This window comes from Parambassis ranga, chromosome 21, assembly GCF_900634625.1.
Source record: "Parambassis ranga chromosome 21, fParRan2.1, whole genome shotgun sequence".
Classification (NCBI taxonomy): Eukaryota; Metazoa; Chordata; class Actinopteri; family Ambassidae; genus Parambassis; species Parambassis ranga.
Window position 1 is genome coordinate 6,358,079 of NC_041041.1, and position 20,444 is coordinate 6,378,522.

Here is a 20,444-nt window from a genome sequence, read left to right on the forward strand (position 1 = left end):
GACCAGTTTCTACCGAGTGCAGACTTTCTGATGGTGCGTTAATGGCATCAGGAAAAGCCATCGATCAGCTTTTGTAGCAGGTTTGCTTGCATTTAAGAACATGTGCTAATGTCAGTGTAGGGCATGTAGGAACAAAAACAGTTTTCCATATGCACGTGCATGCCAACAGTAGGTTCTAATAGATGCTGTTGCAGTGGACTACACACTAATGCACTGTAAACCTCTGTGTTTGTATTGAAATAAGCATTCCTCAGTATAAATCTATGACTGTGTGTGTGTATGTGTCTGAATGATTCAGAGATCAAGTGAGCTCATGAATAATGAACAGGACATGCATTCAGCAGTGAATATTTCATGGTGCGTGAAAGTGAGCGCAAAAGCCCAGCGGAGTTTGGCATCGTCCGGGCGGCTCTCAGAAGAAGGAGGCGGTGGGATGACAGACTGAGATCCAAGAAAAAAACACTTCTAACTTTAACACCTCTTTTCCATGTTTAGAACAGACTTATCTGCTGCATGAGGAAGAACCTCAAGACCTTAAGCAGGGTTCTGAGCTGCAATACCTTTATAAGAAACCTGACACGCTTACAGTGTGTCTACATGCGTTGGTATATTTTGAGAAAATGCTCTGAAACCTTCTGACTCTGCAGAAAACACATCAGAGAGGAGGAATTCTTCAAGTCTGTGTTGGTACATTACATCTCCAAACACACACATATACAGAGAATTAGACAAATTAGACAAACAAGGAAGCAGCTGGATAAAGAGACCGTTACTGCAGATAGTACATAGCTTGAGGTGTTTGTGTCCGTGTAGATTTCAGAGAAACTGCCTGCTGCAGCCCATTAAACATGCGATTCTTACCTGGATAAGGAGTGTGTAATGTGTGTGTGTGTGCTGACAGCAGTGGAGGAGATGTTAGCAGCTCTGCCTCATGTCATACTTTACATAAGCTCTTTCTCTGCATCGCTCTCAGGCTCATGCAAATTTAGAAAATCTCATTTCACCACCACCTCAACTCTTCGTCTCAGCCACTAACACGTTTGTTCCACTTGACCTTGTTTTACATTTTATTTATTTGATTACATTTCTACATATACTGTATTTTCTGCTGGTAAAAGGACAACAATGTTCACATTTTAGACAGGAAGGAAAGGTGGTATGAAAGAGGAGTCAAGGAAGCCATCTATGTTAAGCTGGAAAAACCTTCCCTTAACAGAGGTGGTGGCCTCAGACATCATCTTTCTACCACATACAATGCAGTGATTCCATCCATTCCCAGGAAGTTTGCACATACTCACAGCAAGAACAAAGGGCTGTCAACCAGTCCCCCTCCGGCAGTTTCATAGTCGTTAGCCAGTCGTTAGACACACCTGGCCCAGTCAGCCAGAACATCACAGGTAAGTATGGAAACATTTAGTGCTATTGTTTTTTCAGTTTTTAAGTTTTTACCCAGACCCACCCACATAGGTCTGTAACCACATATAAACCATGTTTCCCCAACAAACAGTTAGAACTGATGAAGCTGCTTGGATGAGCAGCGAAACGTCTTCTAGAAAACTCTACAAGTCCAGACGCCTTGCTTCAATCTTCTCTACGTATGATGACCTGGATGACTGAGAATCTTCATCAACATTAAAACTCATCCTAAATATTGTTGTTTTGACATTGTTATTGCAATTGCACAATTGGTTTGCTAAGTTCCTGATGTCAATGAATGCATCATCCTGAAGATAGTGAATCAAAAGTTGTGTCTGAAATCACACCCTACTCACTATATAGGGTCCTATATAGTGTCTTCGCCATTTTGGAGTGCTGTCATAGTGAAATGTGTCATGAAAAGTTTTTTGTTTCTTACCTGTGACAACAGGTTAGGAAATATAGCACAGCTGTGATTGGTCAAGAGTAAAGGAGGTGGGTGTGTTGACGTCCCTGTTTTGTGTTATAGACTAATGGCACAGTTGCATGCTAGATGTTAGAAATACTGAGCTGGGTTGTGTTGTTTTGGTGTTGGCTACAACCTACAGTAGCCTTGTAGAGCTTTATAATCAATACCGCAGCAGAAATATGGACAAATCCCAAAAGATTTGTCCATATTTTTTTGCAGTGTTTGGTCAAAATACCTTTCACAGGGTGGACATCTCACATTTGATGAGCTTTTGTTGGATTAGCACATTTATTGAAGAGGAGCAGCCGGTTCACAGAAAAACAGGAGCTTAATATCATGTAATCCGAATGCAGGTGTCCAAGTTTTATTTCCAACACAACAGTGCATAAGCGTTGATGTGAAATGTCTAATGAAGTCATGCCTGTATCCTTGATGTTCTGATGATGATTCAGAGAGTTTGGCATGCCGAACACGTTGCTCTCTCTCTTTGTCAGCCCACTCCGTTCTGCAGTAATCACCATTATTCACATCTGACACCAGGAAACCAGCTGAGCCCTTCAACACATCCTGCTTTAATTGCGACACAGTCATGTCAACAACTTTCCATGAATGCTACTACGCACTGCGACATGTAGTTCAGGAGGACTTCCAGTCAGACTCCGAACTCTCTGCAGGCCTGGATCTCCATTATAGAAGTGATGATTGGACAGTTTTAATAAACATGCTGTGGCTGCACAACAGAAGAGTTTTTGATTGTGGAAGTGGAAGAAGCAGTCATTTAGACAGAGCTGCAGTAAAGATATGCACACCCATACACCTTAAAGCTGAACGCTCACACACCCAGCTGAAAAATAAATGACAAATATTATCACATACATACATACACACACACACCCTGGAGGCAGAATGAGGTCCCCAGCCATACGGAGGATGAAGCTTATGACAAGCTGAGGAGGCTGTTTGACATCAGCAGGAAGCCCATGATGCATTAATGATATTTGCTATTTGCTTTTGAATCAGCTTCTTTATGTATCTGAGCCTTCCTGTGGTTTTATAGATGTGGTGTGGTTGATACTGGTTGTCATGGTAGCCATCAAATTATCCAACATTTCCTCTCAAATTGATCTGGATATTTGGTCAATAATCACCTAGCATGCGTCAGATGCCAACTGATAAAATTACTTCCTCTCAGGCATTTCAGTGCGAGCATCACTCAGTTTTTTTTTAATGGTGGAAATTGGGCCTAAATTAAGCACAAGCACAGGCAACACATCTGTGTGAAAAGGGCCATTAATCCCAGTGCATTCTGGGAATGATTCCAGCACTATGAGAGAATGATTGGGTAAGAAAAAGGCTCCATGGTTTCCTCTTAAAAATTGCAGTTTAATGAATCACCGTCAGATGAATCATTATGTAGCAAAAACGTCTTGCAAGGAATTTTCAAAACATTAAAAGCTGTAACAAAACAAACAAAAGTTGTGTGTGAATTTGCCACAGGACACACTAAGACAGAAACAACAGTGCTGCTGCCCTGCATGATTTCTGCTAATAATTGATATGGATGCTGCAGAGTTTGGTCCTGTCAGACAGAACTGAGGGATTTGTCGGAGCCACTGAGTGCTGTCAGTTTGTTCCTGTGATGTTTTCCATGTGGCTTCGACAGCTCAGCTCAGCGCAGGGGTGGGGATCTGGTAATGAGCGAGATGCCAGCCCACTAATAAAGGGTGTGTGTGTGTGTGTGTGTGTGTGTGTGTGTGCACGCGCATGTGCGTGTGTGTGAGTGTGAGTGTGAATATTAATGTAAAAAAAAAAGGAGTTTATACTGCTGAAGAGTGTCAGAATATATAAATCAAAGACTGTGTGTGGGTGTGTATGCGTGTGTGTGTGTGTGTGTGTGTGTGTGGAAAGGCAGCTGGGATCGTAACTTTGCTTCCTAATTACCAGAAGATTTCTCTGGTTTTGCGTCAACTCTTGGCTTCATGATTCATCTCTGGCCTCAAGGATTAGTTTTCTGACTTTGGCATCATTTTAACTCTTTATTAACCTTTTCTTTTACCTTGTGTGTGTCTTCTGCAGTTGGACTGTGATTTGCGGCTGAGACTGGATGAGCCCAACTGTTCGTCCAGTCGTCGATCCATCCCTCCATCAGCCAGAGGAAGGAACTGATGACAGGACTGCAGGAAGAGGAGAGAGAAGACCACCTGCAATGGCCAGTGGTACGTAACAAAAACACACTGAGAGCTTTAATATAAGACTCTGCTTCTTTTCACAACATTTATTGTTTGAGAACGGATGGGAAACTCTTTGACGTTGCTGGGAGATTCTCCCAGAAATACCATAAATCTCAGGAAAGTAAAGCCTTTTCTCCTGTACAGATGTAACACTTGTCACTCTCAGACTCACACAGTCTTCAGTGTGTTTTTAACAGGCAGCTATAATTCTTGACAACTCCCCTTTCAGTTTCTCTGTGGCAGCAAAACATGTCACAGGATCTTTCAGAAGCTCCTGAAGGTTAATGCAAACCAAACACAAACAGACTGACTACAAAGCGACTGAAAACACTCACCAGCACAGCAGCATTAAAGCTTACATAGCTTGTGTTCTTCTGCACTTTCACTTGATTTTTTTGTGTTGTCACTGACGTAGAGTATATGGCAGCATGCAGAGCAGTAATGGCCCAACACTCTGGGACAATGTGCCACTTCTTATCCTCAGTGGTTGCCATGTTGGTTAAATAGATGGAGAGGGCCTCCAACCAATTTAAAAGATGTTACAATAGCCACAAAGGAAGTTGCAGAGCAGCCAAGCCCAATCGAATGATATAAGAAGGGTATACACACACACACACACACACAAGCATCCAGAATCAGACATCGGTGCTCTTCCTACTCAAAGCACAATATTTAATGTAGTTTTTCACCCATTTTTCAAACCTAATCTTCTGAAAAAAGAAATCTGTCTTTTACTGGAGTGTCTCTCTGATGTGAGTTTCCTTGTCTCTCTCTGCTGCAGCAGCTGATGGTGTAGGGAGTCTGGGGGTTGAACAGAACCACCTGAGCGTCCCCGTCGCGGATCATGGAGCCTGGGCTACAGCCATGAACAACCTGGGCATCATGCCGGTGGGCATCGGTGGGCAGCCGCTGGTTTCAGGTACCTTTTTCTCTCTGAGATTGTTTCACCTCCTGCTGGGTGATCATTTAATCTGGAACAGTCAGAGGCATAGTGCTCATGATTCACTTGGAACTGGACTTTGTTGTGTGTTGTCCTCTTCATCGTCTTGCTTTTTCCTTTCTGTGATTCATAATGAGAGTGAAAATTACAGTGTGAATTTGTTAAATGTGTTTTTATCACACCAGTAATTGACTCGAGTTGGAAATATTCACTAAACTGCTTAGCTTTCCAAATCAAGTTATTTCTCCTCATTTTTTCCCATTAGCAAGGATCAGAGTACATAACAGTGGAGGCAGGTTATCGCCCAGGAGACCACAGATTGTGTCACATCACGTTTTCACTCTCCTTTCTTTGGTGGAAACATGTGTTTTTATGATTTAGGCTCAAATGACCCTTACACACATATCAAATTTTCATCATTTAAACATTCCCACATGAGTTTTACAGAGGGAGGGGTGCTGCTGCTGTTGCCAGAGTTGGAGTCTAATCAGCATCACATCGTCACCGTGATATTATCATGTCATCATGATAATATTTCCACTCTGGGCCAGTTAGAGTTTGGTTGCTGTGCTGCTCTCAGTCCGTCCTTATAGCAGCTCCTTGTCTCCTCGCCGCAGCTCCACTCTGTTAAATCCATGCATTCAATTATTTTGGGCTTAACACACACACACTCACACAACCCATTTATTAAACCCCCACAATGACAGCCCCCATCAGGCCTTTATATAGTACAAATCCCCACGTCTGAAAAAACAATTTCATAAATAGATTCTGAGGTGAAATTAAGCCCAGAGAAAGAGAAAATGAAACCAAGTGCTTTGTGTAGTTTTTTGTTGAAATAACAAGTGAGCGTGTTTGGAACAGAGCCACACAGTACACACCGCTGAGGGACAGCAGCACACACACGTCTCGGTTATGGTTAGAGTTATGGTTTAGATATCAAGAAATGAGGACAACAGAAGTATTTATTACGTCCAGATGCTGCAGTCTCTGCTGAATGTTTTTCCAGCCCAGCCCTCTTTAGCACAGTGTCACAGTTTGAAACGTCTGGAAAAATCTCTGCCTGCTACAGTACAAGGACTCCGGTCTCATATCAACAGCCTTTAGACTGTGAGCTGTTTTGATTTCTATTGTTCCACTGTGTGTGAGAGTTTCACTCAGCACCTCAGTGTCTTCAAGGACACTAGAGAAGGCCTCCCTAGCATGAAGAGCTGATTGTCAAAAAATGTTAAAGATGAGTTTTGCACCCGTCGCGCTGAACTTTGTGTAACCCTATTCAAAACAGCAGAGAGGTTACTAAAGAGCAATCTGCTCAGCAGCAGTGTAATAGTAACGTAGTGATCTTGGAATATAATCACTTTGTATTCCTTTTCCTTTTCCTTTTTTCTTTCTGATCTCCTTCTTAAGATAACCCTTCTCTTGAAACTGTATTCTCCTCATCATTGATACATTGAATTAGAGAAACCTCCATAACAGAGCTTCATGTATCAGTAGAAAAAGCTTCCAAAATTAGTGTTTGGGTTGGTTGTGAGATGAGAAAGGATTTATCTGATTAAATCAAATCAATTTGTTTATTTACATAGTTGTACATAGTACAATGCATAGTGAAATGTTTGTGGTGAGGACCTGCACAGAAAGTGTCTCATCATTTTGGGATTGTGTTAATCTGTTGTTTGCATTCATTATTTTTTGTTTGCATTCATTATTTTGTAGCTATTTGTTGTATCTTTAAAAATTAGAATTGTCTGCAGGCACTTTACAGCAACACAAACATAGCAGGTTACAAGCTGTGATATAAATGAATACAGGTTAATACCTGTATTCATTTGTATCACAGCTGATGCATCATTAGTGTTAAAAATTGCAGTTCACCCCACAGAAATATGGTTTATGGTTTACAGCCTGACTCACAGCACAAACATCCTGTTTCCCTGACTGGCCGCCTGACTCAGCTCGACTCACACTCCACTTCTTTGCCTGTATTTGGAATTTAGGCAGACTGTGATGCTGCCAACATGGCGATGATTGGACCCTCCCATAGAAATAGATGGGGCTCCATGCTTCTATGATGCTATTATGAGTCTCCAAAGCATCATAGACGCTGTGTCCATAGTTATAAACTTTCTACAAGAAGGATACAGAGAGCGAGCAGATTGCCTTAAAAAGCTGACAACTCCTGTTGTTTTCCTGGTGTGGACGGGCTGACAAAGCTCTGCATGGTTCTCATAAAAAGCTGTTACTGGCACCATAATTCTCAGCACCCATTTTTCATCATAGTTTTCACCGCATTCGGAGCAACAAATACATCTGTGTTTCTTGTTTGTTAAATATCTTCCTTGTCTTTTTTTCTCTGTATCATGTAACCGCTTCCATCACTGAGCTGCACATATTCCAGCAATCCTCACATGGTTCCCATCCCGTCTCCCCTACCACAGCCAACTCTGGTGCATTTTTGTGCACACCCCAGCATATCTTATATCAAGGCTGTTTATATCAAAAGCCCTGAAACTCAGCGACACAGGTCAAATTCTAAAGGAGTGGTATAATCTCAGTCTTCCATGGACTGATCAATGCTCCTTTATTGTAGTCCTTATTTCTCAGTGTGTTTCTGATTCACACAGTGAAAACAGACTAGTCTCTGCTTTACAGACTGGATTTCAGTCAGGTGGTTGTGTTACCTGTTCAGAGTCTGTGTGTCCTTATATTTTCCACATTAAGATGCAATTCCGAGAGCCAGTTTTAGCAGCGGAACGCAATGTTCCAGCATATGGCCACCACCCAAGTCACATTGCACCTGATCTCTAAGGCCCCTCTTGTGGTTAATGGGACCCAGGTGGTTTATTTGGGTTGTCTCCGGCCAGGCCACATGGCAGAGGACCCAGCCACCAGGTACTCCACCAGTGAGCCCTTCCTTAGGGTGTGGCCCCAGCCAGGGGACTCAACATTCCATTGTTGTTATTCTTCATTAGGGGTCTGTGGATGGAGTTACTTTGAATCTTCCCCGCAGACCTGTTCACCCTGGGAGACTCTACCATGAGCTTCATCCTTCTGCTCGATTCATTCTGATTAACTACAGGGAAAATGTACATCGATAAATGTGCAACTACTGCAGGAAATGACACTGAACTCTAAGAATGTGAATTAGCTACAAACCCTATCATTTTTTTTCTTGCTTATTCATCAAATTCTTGCTGGTAATGAGCGACAGCTGCTGTTAGCTGCCACCAGCCGTGTCTGACAGTTTAACCCTTTCAGGTTCTGTCACTGAAACCCAACCTGATGGCACCTTAAGAAGGTCGACAAAGATTAAACCTGAACTGCATGTGCTTCAATTGTGTTGCATTTCCCTCATGGGAACGAGAGCAGTGGACATCCATGGAGAATGTCTGTAGATATGGACATGGCATAGATATGCAGACATAACATAATACTTTCCACATCGACACACTGCTCTTTTCTCATTATTTCCCTGCACGTTTAATTGTCTTTATATTGTTTTGAAGACAATTAAATCAGGAGAGATGATGAGCTGTAATGAGATTTAAAAGAGGAGAGGATGAGAATGACTGATTGGCTCAGACAAGGTGGTCAAAAGGATCATTGGAGCAGAGAAGTGACCCTAAATTAAACATCGAGTTGAGCTTGACAGTTTGTTAGAGAGGAAGCAGATGTGACAGAGCAGAAGTTCCCACTGAATGAAGCTAAGCTAAAGCTACAGATTGTGCTGATGCAGGTGGTTTTCCAGGATATTTACTGTCACTGTCTTAGTGGCTAGGTTCAATGTGTATTCATGTTGGAAAGCTGTGAACTAACTTACACTGAAGATCTGTTGAACTGAGACCAGCTCACAGCTAGACGTTGATTTTAAATTGAGATTACAGTCCATGTTTGTCTGAGTAGGGTGTGTCCTGACGTGTCCTGAACGATGAGCTCTCGCCTTCAGGTTAATTACAGTCAGATGTTTTTTTTCAGTTTGGCTGCTGCAGCTCGTGTCTCTTGGTGCTTTTTAAAAACACACAGTTGTAAAATAATCACAATTAAAGGCATGAATTCTTCTTTTATTCTGAATTTCTTGGCTCTGGGTTTCATTTTTTTCCTCCTGTGTGTGTGTGTGTCTCTGGCAGTCATAGCAGAGCTTGCAGCCAGAGAAATGAACCTGGCTCGACTCGCTCTGGCTCGGGGAAAATAGCTGCAAGCAAAAAAAGAAAAAAAAACAACAAAAAAAACAACCTTGTGTGATTATGATGAATGTGTGGCACGGAGATGTGTAATTTACCTGTCGAGGTTATCGCAACCGATGCTCTAATGAGTTTTCCTTAGACCCGAAGAATCTCCATCCCGCCCGCACATGCTCAGATTGATGGCAGATAATCTCACAGAGTGTTTTTGTTTTTCCATTTTATAAGCCTGGAGATCATTAGTAAAGAGTGTTTGTGTGGCTTTTTTTTCTCTTTTAACCAAACAAAATGCTGTGCAGTAACAAATGTTTTATGGTTCTGTAGCCTGCAGCATTCAATGTTCCCTAATGCTGGGTGAACACCTGCTTAGAAAACATTTATCCTCCAATAATACATTTATAAAGATTACACAAGCAGTATCATTTTTTTCCCAGTGTAATGTTACTAAATGTATAAAAGAGCTGATATTTGGAGAGTAGGCCTCATCACTTCCTTCATGGAGGCATCAGTGTCACCACAGCAGTGAGTGAGGACACCTCAGGGGCCGATCCATCGAACAGAAGAAATGTATTCAGCAGTTATTTCTACAATCGTTCTGACTTTAGTCCACACTAATCTTATCCTCTAAGGACCATAAATACACTGTCTGCTGCAAAATACATACACATGCAGTCTTTGAGTGATTGCATAGAAGGATTGAAGTAAATGGACGACATTGCCTTCATCTGTCACCTCGGTACCATGAGTAGTATCATGGAGCTTCTTCTTTCAGCATGGAGAAAGAGCCCAAAGGACGACCTTCGTCCATCACCACACAGAAAACCACCAATAAGATCTGTTACATGATCTAATAACATTGTGGTACATTGGCACAAAACTGGGTATATCCCAAGAATGTGCCCATGCAGTTACCCACAACAAACTCCAAATGACCAAGCCGTCACCTCACTGGGCTCTGAAACTCCTTGGAGTCAAAATCAGCGCACAACAGAGACAATCTGCCATTTTTTAGGTGTTTGTGTAGTAGTTTGTAACCATGGATGAGATTAGGGTTCACCAGAATATAGAACAATCCAAATCTGTGAGATTTCTGTGAGAAAGGTAAAGGCAGTTCATCTGCTCACCAGATTTACACCCTCAGACACGTAAAGGAGCAGCTTAGTAGTGGCCATTTTGACAGGTATGGTGGTGGTCATTGCTACCTTTAACCACTTTCTGTAGGTCCTTTCTGTAAACCGCCTCACTTCCTGTGTGATTGCTCCGGGCAAAGACTGACTGTTCAGACCAGCAGACGTAAAAGCTTTCACACTGAATCAGTGCTGTGTTCTATCAGTCCTCTACACTGTGCACCAACAGAAACACTCATTTTTATTAGATTACTCCAAGCGACGTTTGTCCGCTCCTGGTGTGACAGCGTCCCTCGCCTGTGATTTGAATCACTTCACTGTGGTTGTGGTGGGAGGGGGGGATTTCTGCTGACATTTTGTTCCTCTTGCTCCTGTGTTATTGCAGCAATGAAGATAGGAACATGCATGTCGCCCTCCTCCACCCCTGACTGCTCTATTTTAACTCAGACAGCTGAAGCATCGCTCATGTCGCCTCGGCCCTCTCACTGTTTATCTTCCTCTTCTTTCTCACTTTCTCTGTGTCCTGGAGAACACATTTTCTTCTTCTCTCTCTCACATTCTCACCAAATGTTCCTCTTCCTCCATTTTCCATTAGCACACTGATATTTATTGTCTTTTTCCATAGATCAGCTTTTACTCTTATCTCTGGACTCCTGCAGACAGAGATGATTTATTCTTATCATTTCCTGCTTGAGATTCTTTTTAGCATTTGACATATTAAACTAGAGTTTTTTAAGCTTTGTGATATATTTTTTAAATCAAATACTCCCTTCATATAGCGTAAAAATCTCACTTCTGTGGTTTTGTCGTTGTGTCCTGCAGACTCTCTGTGTATCCAGAGATTCGAACCTGGGCTTGGCCTCATCACACCCATAAACCCGATGATGGCTGGCATCAGCCTGGTTCCTCCTCCGCCCGTTCCCTCTGACATACCTGTCATCAAGGAGATCATCCACTGTAAGAGCTGCACCCTCTTCCCTCAAAACCCAAGTAAGACCCCCAAACACTCTAAACACACACACAATGCATTGCTAAGGGGCAACAAAGTCAAAACATAACAAAGGCTTCTTTGATTAGAGATGCATGATGTCATTAAGCCATTATTGTTGGCAAATATTGGGATTAAAATAAAATAATGGTCAGGAAGGTGAGGATATCAAGAGAAAACTTGACACTGACACACTGTTTCCCCAGTGGATGCATCAACATTTACGTCAGTGAGCGTGATGTGTCAGATTTGTCTGTGTGGACCAATGCTCTGCGCTGGCATTGCTTCAATACTATACATTTAATCACCTGATATAAAAAAGGAAAGACTGGAACAATATTTGGACAGTGCTATGATGGCTGCATTTGAAGACTGAATACTTCCAAATGGCAACAGCAACAAGGAGCCGCCTGACCATTATATCTATGAAGGCCACGTCCTCTAAGAACCTAGAACATTTTTACGTTATTGCTTAAACTTGACAACAAACTGGAAACATTTCAGCCTATTTGCCACATTTTAAGTAACTGTGTGGCTTTTAAATCAGCAGAGGTGGAGCTGATGATGTTCTCATGATACAGGTCATGTTATTGTCTTTCAGATTTACCCCCACCCTCGACACGGGAACGGCCCCCCCGGCTGTAGGACAGTGTTTGTTGGAGGTTTGCCAGAGAATGCAACAGAAGACATCATCAGGGAGGTGTTTGACCAGTGTGGTGAGATCACTGCTATCCGCAAGAGCAAGAAGAACTTCTGCCACATCCGCTTCAGCGAGGAGTTCATGGTGGACAAGGCCATTTACCTATCAGGTGAGCACACGGTCAGATTTTCTCCTCCAGTCGCTCCTGCGGTGGAAACCTGTCATCTTTTTCTTTCCATCAGGGTATCGGATGCGTATTGGATCCAGCACTGATAAGAAGGACTCTGGGAAGATCCACGTGGACTTCGCTCAGGCCAGAGACGACCTGTATGAGTGGGAGTGTAAACAGCGCTTACTGGCCAGAGAAGAAAGACACCGCCGCACCATGCATGAAGACCGCCTGCGGCCTCCATCCCCTCCTCCCATTGTGCACTACTCGGAGCACGAGGCGGGGCTGTTAGCAGACAGACTGAAAGGTGAGCAGACCTGACGGAGGTGTGTGCGGTTTCACATCCACGCAGGTGAAAGGACGGATGTGTTTCAGCAAACAGAACTAAATCTGCAGGTGTCGTCATGGATACAGTTATTTGAAAATCACTTTTTGCAAACAGTGTAAAACCATGTACGGCTCGTCAAAGAGGATTTAGAGGTCACAGTTAACAACGCTTCAGATTTGATTGTCAGCACATCTGCTGCTCGGTGTTTGTGTGTGTGTGTGTGTACTGTGTAATCTCCTGTTTGGATTGCCTGCTGTGGTATCTAATAGCGAGGGTAAATTAATCATTCAGGAAGCTGCACAATTATTGATATTCTTTATCCCCATTAGTAGCCACTGGGAGCTAGATGCAAACAACACTGCAGCAGCATGAGGCAGTCACACACTGGAGCACTGTCAGAAAGTGGAGATGGTTAACAGGCCATGGTTGCACCTGCCAGATCTGTTCTGGACCTTATTTCCAAAAAAACATGTTCCATGGATTTATTCAGCTCTGTCACTTTCAAAGATATTTTTGTCAGGAAAGTTGAGTAGAGAGGTTGTAAACATGTTTCCTTCTGCTGTCGAAGTGGACATTTTTACAGAGATCAGTGAGGACATGTCTCAGTCACCTAGTTAATTTTTCATTCAAGAGCTTGAAGCAGGACAGCTGGATTTGTTAGAGTCCATCAAAGTTTTGCTGCTTATCCAAGCAGCTTCATGATGATCTTCTGATGAAGGCATGAACTGAATGTCTGTAAGGGTTGACTCACTTTTGGAGCCACCCTCTAGTGGCCGTTAGAGAAAGTGCAGGTTTTGCCAACTCATCTTTCTTTACTGTTTACATGAACAAATGGTGGCGCTAGATAAATATTACAGACCACCATCAGCATGCAGCAGTCTTTGCTGCATGCTGATCTTTCCTCTGCTTGGTATGCACTGTATGCAGTACTTCTTGCTCTGACCTGTTTTGGACATGAGTAGGAGTATGTTTATTAAAAGAATGAATCATGAGAATGAATAATTCAAATGACATTTCAAAGGCAGGTATAAGAGATTCAGTGAGCTTCTGTGATTTTATTTTATTTTAAACCAGCCCTGTTTCCCAGCAGGTGCTGCATTCTCCTTCATTTATCTTCTGTGTAATAGGTTTAATGCAGAGACCTTTTCCTTCTGTCCTGCCTTTTACCTGCTTTATCTGCACATGAGGAGGTTTGAAGAAGACACAGGGTGAACAGGGTGTGGATGAGTGAGGAGTGATGAAGGATGTTGCTATGGAGGAGTGTGAAGGTCACTTTTCCTCCTCCTCCTCCTCCTTCATGTCTCCAGCACTGAATCTTATTTCCCTTGACTGAAAATATTGGCAGTTGGAGGCTGATGAATGCTGTGAATAAAAACACACACAAGGGCTGGAATCACTTTTGTAATTTAATCTCAATGAAATCCAACACAGGTTCATTACTGTTATTTATTACATTACTGAGTGATCAGAACTAAACATCAGCATTCTGTGTTATTATTGTGCTTCTGTAGGATTACATCATGCCACATTAGAGCCATATTTCAACTTAAAACATAACATATTTAAATCATATTTTATGTTCTATTTTCTTTACTTTTAATCTTCATACCCACATTATATTACTGGATGTTACTAATCCGTTGCTGGGCAACCAATATATAACATTATCAATGAGAGTATTTAGTGTGTAGAAATATTTCCGTGGAACAGACCAAGCTAAACAGCCTGATGCCACCTGTTTAATGCAGATCATTTAGAACTTCAGCCTGTTGTGCTTGTAGCTAACTGTATCTGCAGTTTTAGTGCGCAGAACTGATGGATTATACAGACTGAGCTCACCATTGTTATATCAGAACACACCCTCACACATAAACAAAAGAATTTGTTGTCATTTGGCCAAGGTTTTAGGCCATAAAGACCAAGTCTGGAAAAGGGTGGAGAGGCTAATGGTGGATATAGCAATACTCCCTGTGGGAACAGCACTTCATGTCCAACATTCCCTTAGGTTTGCAGGTTTGGCCTTCAGAGCTACTTGCTTAGTTGTTGTTTAGTATAGTTTTAGTGCAAAGTATTTCAAGTTTTTGTAGCTGCTGTATGACCAACATTTACGTATCTATAAGCCCTCCTGTGGCCATGTGTGTAAGTGCATGTAAAATCACTTCTCATCCGGTGTTATGCATCTTTAGGTCTATCTCTTTCTGTTTAATGGTCACTGAGTGGTGCCCACCTGCGATTAAAGGCTTGTTAAAAACCACCTGTGGAGAATATTTACAGATATTGATAAATGGAGGATTTTCTGTCACTGTTCAAAGACGAAGATGTGACCTTTAGTTAGATCAGCCTTCTCTTCCTCCCTCTCCTTCCCTCCTCTCCGTCTTCCTGTCTCCATGCCTCAGAGTAACCAGCGGCATGTTCCTTGGATTTTCAGTATTTGCTTCTGCTTCCCCCATTTAACAACAGAACCTCAGCCTCGGTGCGGCTTTCCCATGCATCCTCTAATATCCAACATAAACAAGCATGTTTTCTCTCTGAATAACCCTTTTCAATTCATTCTTCACCTCAAACAGCGGGGGAAATAAATTTCCATTATTCCCCGAGTCGTCCCCGTTCAGCAGCGCTTCATTGTGCTCGCTGTAATGTGACTGTAATCTGCTGCTGTGTATGAATGGGGCTTTATCAGAGCGAGGGAAAGTGTCTTCTTACAGGTTGTGTTGCAGTGGGTATTGAGCTCATTAAATGCTCTCTAATTCACTCTGTTCTGCTGTCGTCCACGGCTCTGTGGCACCGTTCAATTATTATTCAAATGGAGGAGAACGCGCTGGATGGAGGCCCGTGGAGACTCAGGCGCTCCTTATGACTGAGACAAAGTGCAGCTCACAATTTTGCTTGAAAAGTTTGAAAATCAAAAATGCCTTTTGTGCTCAGCAGCTGTGGCGTGGTTCACAGAGCCATGAAACTGTGAGAGCCCCTCGAGAAAGATTTTAGTCCTCAGTAGCTGCTCTGCTGTTTGTTTAGCCTGACTGAATGTTAAAGGTCCCATGAAATGGCTTTCACATGGCACACTTCAGTCACCATTTGCAGTGATGTTGAGTGAAACAGGACGCCAGGATGGGACTCAGTGGCAGGAGGGGAGGGATCCCGTTTGAAAGTCTAACTGCATCCTTTGATGCAGCCTATGTGGGCGGATGCTTCCTGGAAATCATGAACTTAAAACTCTACATCCTTTGAAGGCCATGGTCTACAGAAGTCTTCCCTATAGTGATTGCATCACCAGCTCTGCTTCTGCATGACCCTGACTCCTGACTCCTGATGAGTTACATACATCTAAAAGTCTACTCCTCAGCCAGTTAACTAATTTCTTACTGTCTCTGCAGATGACCACAAGTTCAGTGAAGCCATGGCGGTACTGCTCACCTGGATCGACAGGGGCGAAGTCAACCGCCGGACAGCCAATCACTTCTATTCCATGGTCCAGTCCGCCAACAGCCATGTTCGCCGGCTGATGAGTGAGAAAGCTCAGCACGAGGAGGAGATGGAGAATGCCAAAGAGGTCTACAAGAACGCCCTGATGGCCATATTAACACAATGTAAGGACACTTTATTATTTGAAACACTCAGTCAGAACCTTCCAGGCAGACAGACGGGTCACATGTGGAGAAATCTTCACTGTAATAACTGACCTGTGCAGTTATTGAGGTAAGTTTGACTCCTGGCATCTTATTCAGAAATGTTTCTCTGTTTCATAATTTTTCACTTCTTTCAAAGACAAAAAAAAAAAAATTTAAACCTCTGACTAGGAGGAAAATCCATCCGGTTTACGTAGTTGTCCAGTCAGATGCAATTTATTTCTATATTGACAGAGAAGGCTAATTTAATAGCTAAATTAATCATATTTTTACTCACTCCAACATCTGTTAATTAGTATCAGATGCACTGTGTGCAGCAGACTTAAGTAAAGCCATGTCACCCACTTGTGCCCTCTTAGTCCTGCGACACTTGGACCTTGAAGGAGGTCGTAAACATGTGGATTGCTTTTATTCTATAACATTCTCTGCATTCATTAAAAACTCTTTAGCGAATTTGAACGAAACAGCAACAATTTAAAGTGACATCACGACACTGAAAGATCAGTTTAATGCTTCAAAAACATGTTATTGGTCAACATGCTGTGCAACATGTAGCAGTTATCTACTGTTGGAACAGTTATTAATGTTACAAAATGTGTTGACACATAGAGCTCACGTCTAATACTTTACAATTTGTCGAATAATCCAGAATAATGCACAGTGGATTTAACCACGGACCGTGATCTCAAATGTTGACAGCTGCTGCTGACAACAAGGATTTGAGGATGAGGTTTTTGATTTGATGATTTTGTTGGCAATTTCTCTGAAATATAATTTAGTTGTAAGGCTGATTAATAATTGTTATCTCTACATAATTCCCACAACAAACCGTCACTATCCATTGCTAGTGACTGCAGTCGCTCGCACAGCTGCAGGGTGTGGTGCGGTCGCAGATTACCGGGGGCCAGACCGTGAAACCGCTTTCCCCACATTCATTTTGAAGCCTCGATCTGAGTCATTTACTCTGGAAGCATCTCGGCCCAGTCTCCATGACAACACCCTCCCATCCGTCTCACCATCAGCTCCATTATCTTCAGCTCACTGTGTGGCACTGATTAGGTCAGTCGCACAGAGGTTTCAGAGTCAACAGCATGACAGCGTTCTGACCTTTTTACAGGCCGGCTGCAGAAATGCCACAACACAGAGGCTGATAGGCACACAGCCGCTGGTATCTACTGTCAGCCTGGTTAAACAGTACTCATGCAGTCTGTATATTTAAAGCTGCATTAAGTGATATTTCCTGTCCACGTAGGGGGTAGTTACTTCACAATAACAGCACACAGAACTGAATACATGTTTCTATGTGTTTGTGTTGTTTTCTCAGACTCACAAGAGAAAAGTCTGCTTGGAAAAGCTCCAATGTTGATTATTGATTTTATTTAAACTATTAAAAATATCCAACAATTTTTTAAAAATTGCTTTGATAGGAAATTATTTTTGATTAATTTAAATATCTTTTTAGTGTAAAGATCTAAAATATCTCAAGGATATGATGTTAACATGAAAATGCAACCACAAAAGATAACATTAGAAACAATATCATTTAATGCAGATTCAACACAGCAGATAATTCATAATATAAAGGATATTTGCTATCAGATCACTGTGCACTCCAACATGTATAAACATGGCATGATGGGTAAGTGTTATACTGTTACTGAGTTTTCACATGCTGTATCTTTTTGTCTGACTGTCTTTATTCAGACACAGATGTTTGAAATTGATTTTGTTTTATGTTTATTCAGGTTTGAAAAATAAAACTGAAAACATGTGTCAGAGCAACACTTTGGAAAGGCAGCATTTTCACTCAGAACGGATGTTTCCAGCTACATGTTCAAACTTTGGTTCTTTATTTATTTATTTAGATTGGACTTAATGTAAATGTGTGATAAGCCATGTGGCAGTTCTTATAATGTGTATCCAAAAGTCCACCCTCCATTCTGAAAAAAAAAATGCTGCCTTTGTCAGTCCTGAAGGAAGTGAAGCTGCAAGTGATGAGATGTAAGTACAGAGCACTGGCCAGGAGAGAGACCGGACGACACACGCTTTATATCCGTCACTCTGAAAGAACTGTTTTTTTACCTTTTGCACTATAAAACTTTGGGAAACAAAGACTCAATCAAAACAATTTATCTAGAGGAAAAAAGCCTTAAAACCTTCACATTAGTTTGCTTGCAGTGTGACCACTAAGTCGTCTAATAATGCGACCATTGTGTTAAAGGGTTAACGGAAGGGCTGAGCTAAATGTCCTTTAAAGGCTGAATTATACCAGGTTGGTGGCATGAAGAAGAGCCTTATCTCTTTGTGAAACAGCCTGAAGTCTGTAAGACACTAATGTTGATGGATGTTATAGGGGGGCGCACTGGCTGTGACATCCTTCAAAGGATTCAAAGGGGAAGAGGTTGAACCGTGCTCTGTCCTGGTGTTTGCGTCACCAGCTGTCGAAGCATTGCTGCCGTCACCTAGCAACCCTGACAGCTGCCCTTACATTTGTCCTCCTCTGGTTTTAATTCCTTTGTGGAGTGCAATCAGGATAGGTACGAAGCCTCTGGCAGGATGCTCTCAGGAAACATTTGAAGGAGCCTCTGCAGCAAGACTGCGATGTAATAAAAAGCACTCTCTATTGAAATTCTACTTCAAAGGATTCTATCTGTTCTCCAGGTCTTCTATCAAATCAGGTCCCTGGCTTTAAGGTATCTTTCAGAGTCTTAACATTCTCTGTCTTCATCTTTTCTCTGTCTTTTTTCACTTAATTGCTGAGCTCTGGTTCAAGTAAATATGATTCACAATCGCATGTGACCATCTTCATAATCCTTGTAGGTGAGATGGTCAGATCAGGCTGCAGGTCACTCTGAACGTAGATCTCTGTGCCATTGATCCAATTCTGTGATACGAGTGTCTCAAATCATTGATGTGATAAATATTTTAAACAACGTATTTATTATATATTGTATTTTTTTTGCATCTGAGTTCTTGTTTCCCAAAATTTGTGCAGTGAAATTCTACATTTATACAAAGCACTGCTAGGAAATCAACTAAAATTTAGCTTCAGCCACATTTGTTTTCTTATTCAATATATTACATTTGAGGATAAATAAAAAAAAAATAGTGATTAATATGAAATCATGAATTCACATCAGTTTCCTCCTAATTTACATCCACACTGGGTGCACATTCATTTTTAGTTGGTGAACTGCCCCTAATTATCACCCAGCCTGTGCTCAGTGCATGTCCACGGTCTCTCCTCTGACTGCTGTTCCAGTCAGTCAGTGCTACAACGCTACATAAACGGCTTGTTTTGTCTTGACCCTCCCTCCTCCTCCCTCCTCCTCCTCCTTCCTCCTCCCTCCTCCTCCTCCTCTCCCTGTTCACCCCAAAGTCGAGCAGATCACCACCGTTTTCACCGCTGCCACCAGGCAAAAGGCATGGGACCATTTCTCAAAAGCACAGCGCAAGAACATAGACATTTGGCGCAAGCAGTGTGAGGTTGGTATACCTTCTTCTGTTCTCTCCACCCACCCCCGGCCTACTGCGCTCCTCTCTGCTGACACTTCTCTGAAACCCTCAGGAGAGAGCTGACAGGCAGTCCTGTAGGATTTGTTGTACTGAGCGGCCCTTGTTGTTGTTTTGCTGGATGTTCGCAGACAGACAGACTGACAGACAGCAGCCTCTGATCATCTCAACCTCCCCTTCTTCCTGCAGCCCAGATGTAAAGCAAAGATCTTGAGAAAGTATGAGGCGCTGCTATGGCAACAGTGATTTCCAGGGTTAAGTCCCCAATCAATTATTCATCAAGAGTCGAATCTAAGTATGACTGTGAGGATGCTGTGTGTAAAGGAGTATTTTTTTAAAACTCAGTCAGCACTCCAGGGCATGCAGCAGCAACACAACAGCAGCCTGTTGCTCTGCATGGAGTTAAATTCAGTCATTCAGTGGGAGACAATGACAGTTCAATAACCAATAATAATCCAGGAAATAAAGTAAAATACTTTAAATATAGTTTGGACAATAAACTGTGCAAACAATAAATCATATTATTAAAAAAATGCTACATAGATCAAATTTGATTGGATTGAATTAGCCAATATGAAATACTTTATAACACAAATTGGGATTATTAGGCGAAGTCAAACTTGTGGAAATATGTCTACTGATAGAACAGTACTGTGTGTTTATGACTCTAAAAAGAGACACACATAGTGTCATTAAGCCGTATTGTATGGCAGCTTTTATGTAGACTAGCATCAGGGAAGGTGAGGTGCTTTCAAGTCGGATCTATAGCAGTGAAAGCTCTGCTATTGATGTGCAGGGCAGCCATCTTGGAATTTGAGG

General features: G+C 42.2%; 1 protein-coding gene across 1 annotated transcript in view; it reads left to right on the forward strand.

Annotated features, from left to right (window-relative positions):
- The window catches only part of enox1 (ecto-NOX disulfide-thiol exchanger 1), a 66,626-nt gene that overhangs the window by 37,495 nt on the left and 8,687 nt on the right, over positions 1 to 20,444 (forward strand). Inside the window, 8 exon segments of the mRNA XM_028394156.1 lie at positions 3,962 to 4,101; positions 4,898 to 5,035; positions 11,184 to 11,351; positions 11,951 to 11,979; positions 11,981 to 12,158; positions 12,232 to 12,465; positions 15,861 to 16,073; positions 19,492 to 19,598. Of these exon segments, the coding sequence (XP_028249957.1) occupies positions 3,990 to 4,101; positions 4,898 to 5,035; positions 11,184 to 11,351; positions 11,951 to 11,979; positions 11,981 to 12,158; positions 12,232 to 12,465; positions 15,861 to 16,073; positions 19,492 to 19,598 (1,179 nt within the window). The 5' untranslated portion in view covers positions 3,962 to 3,989.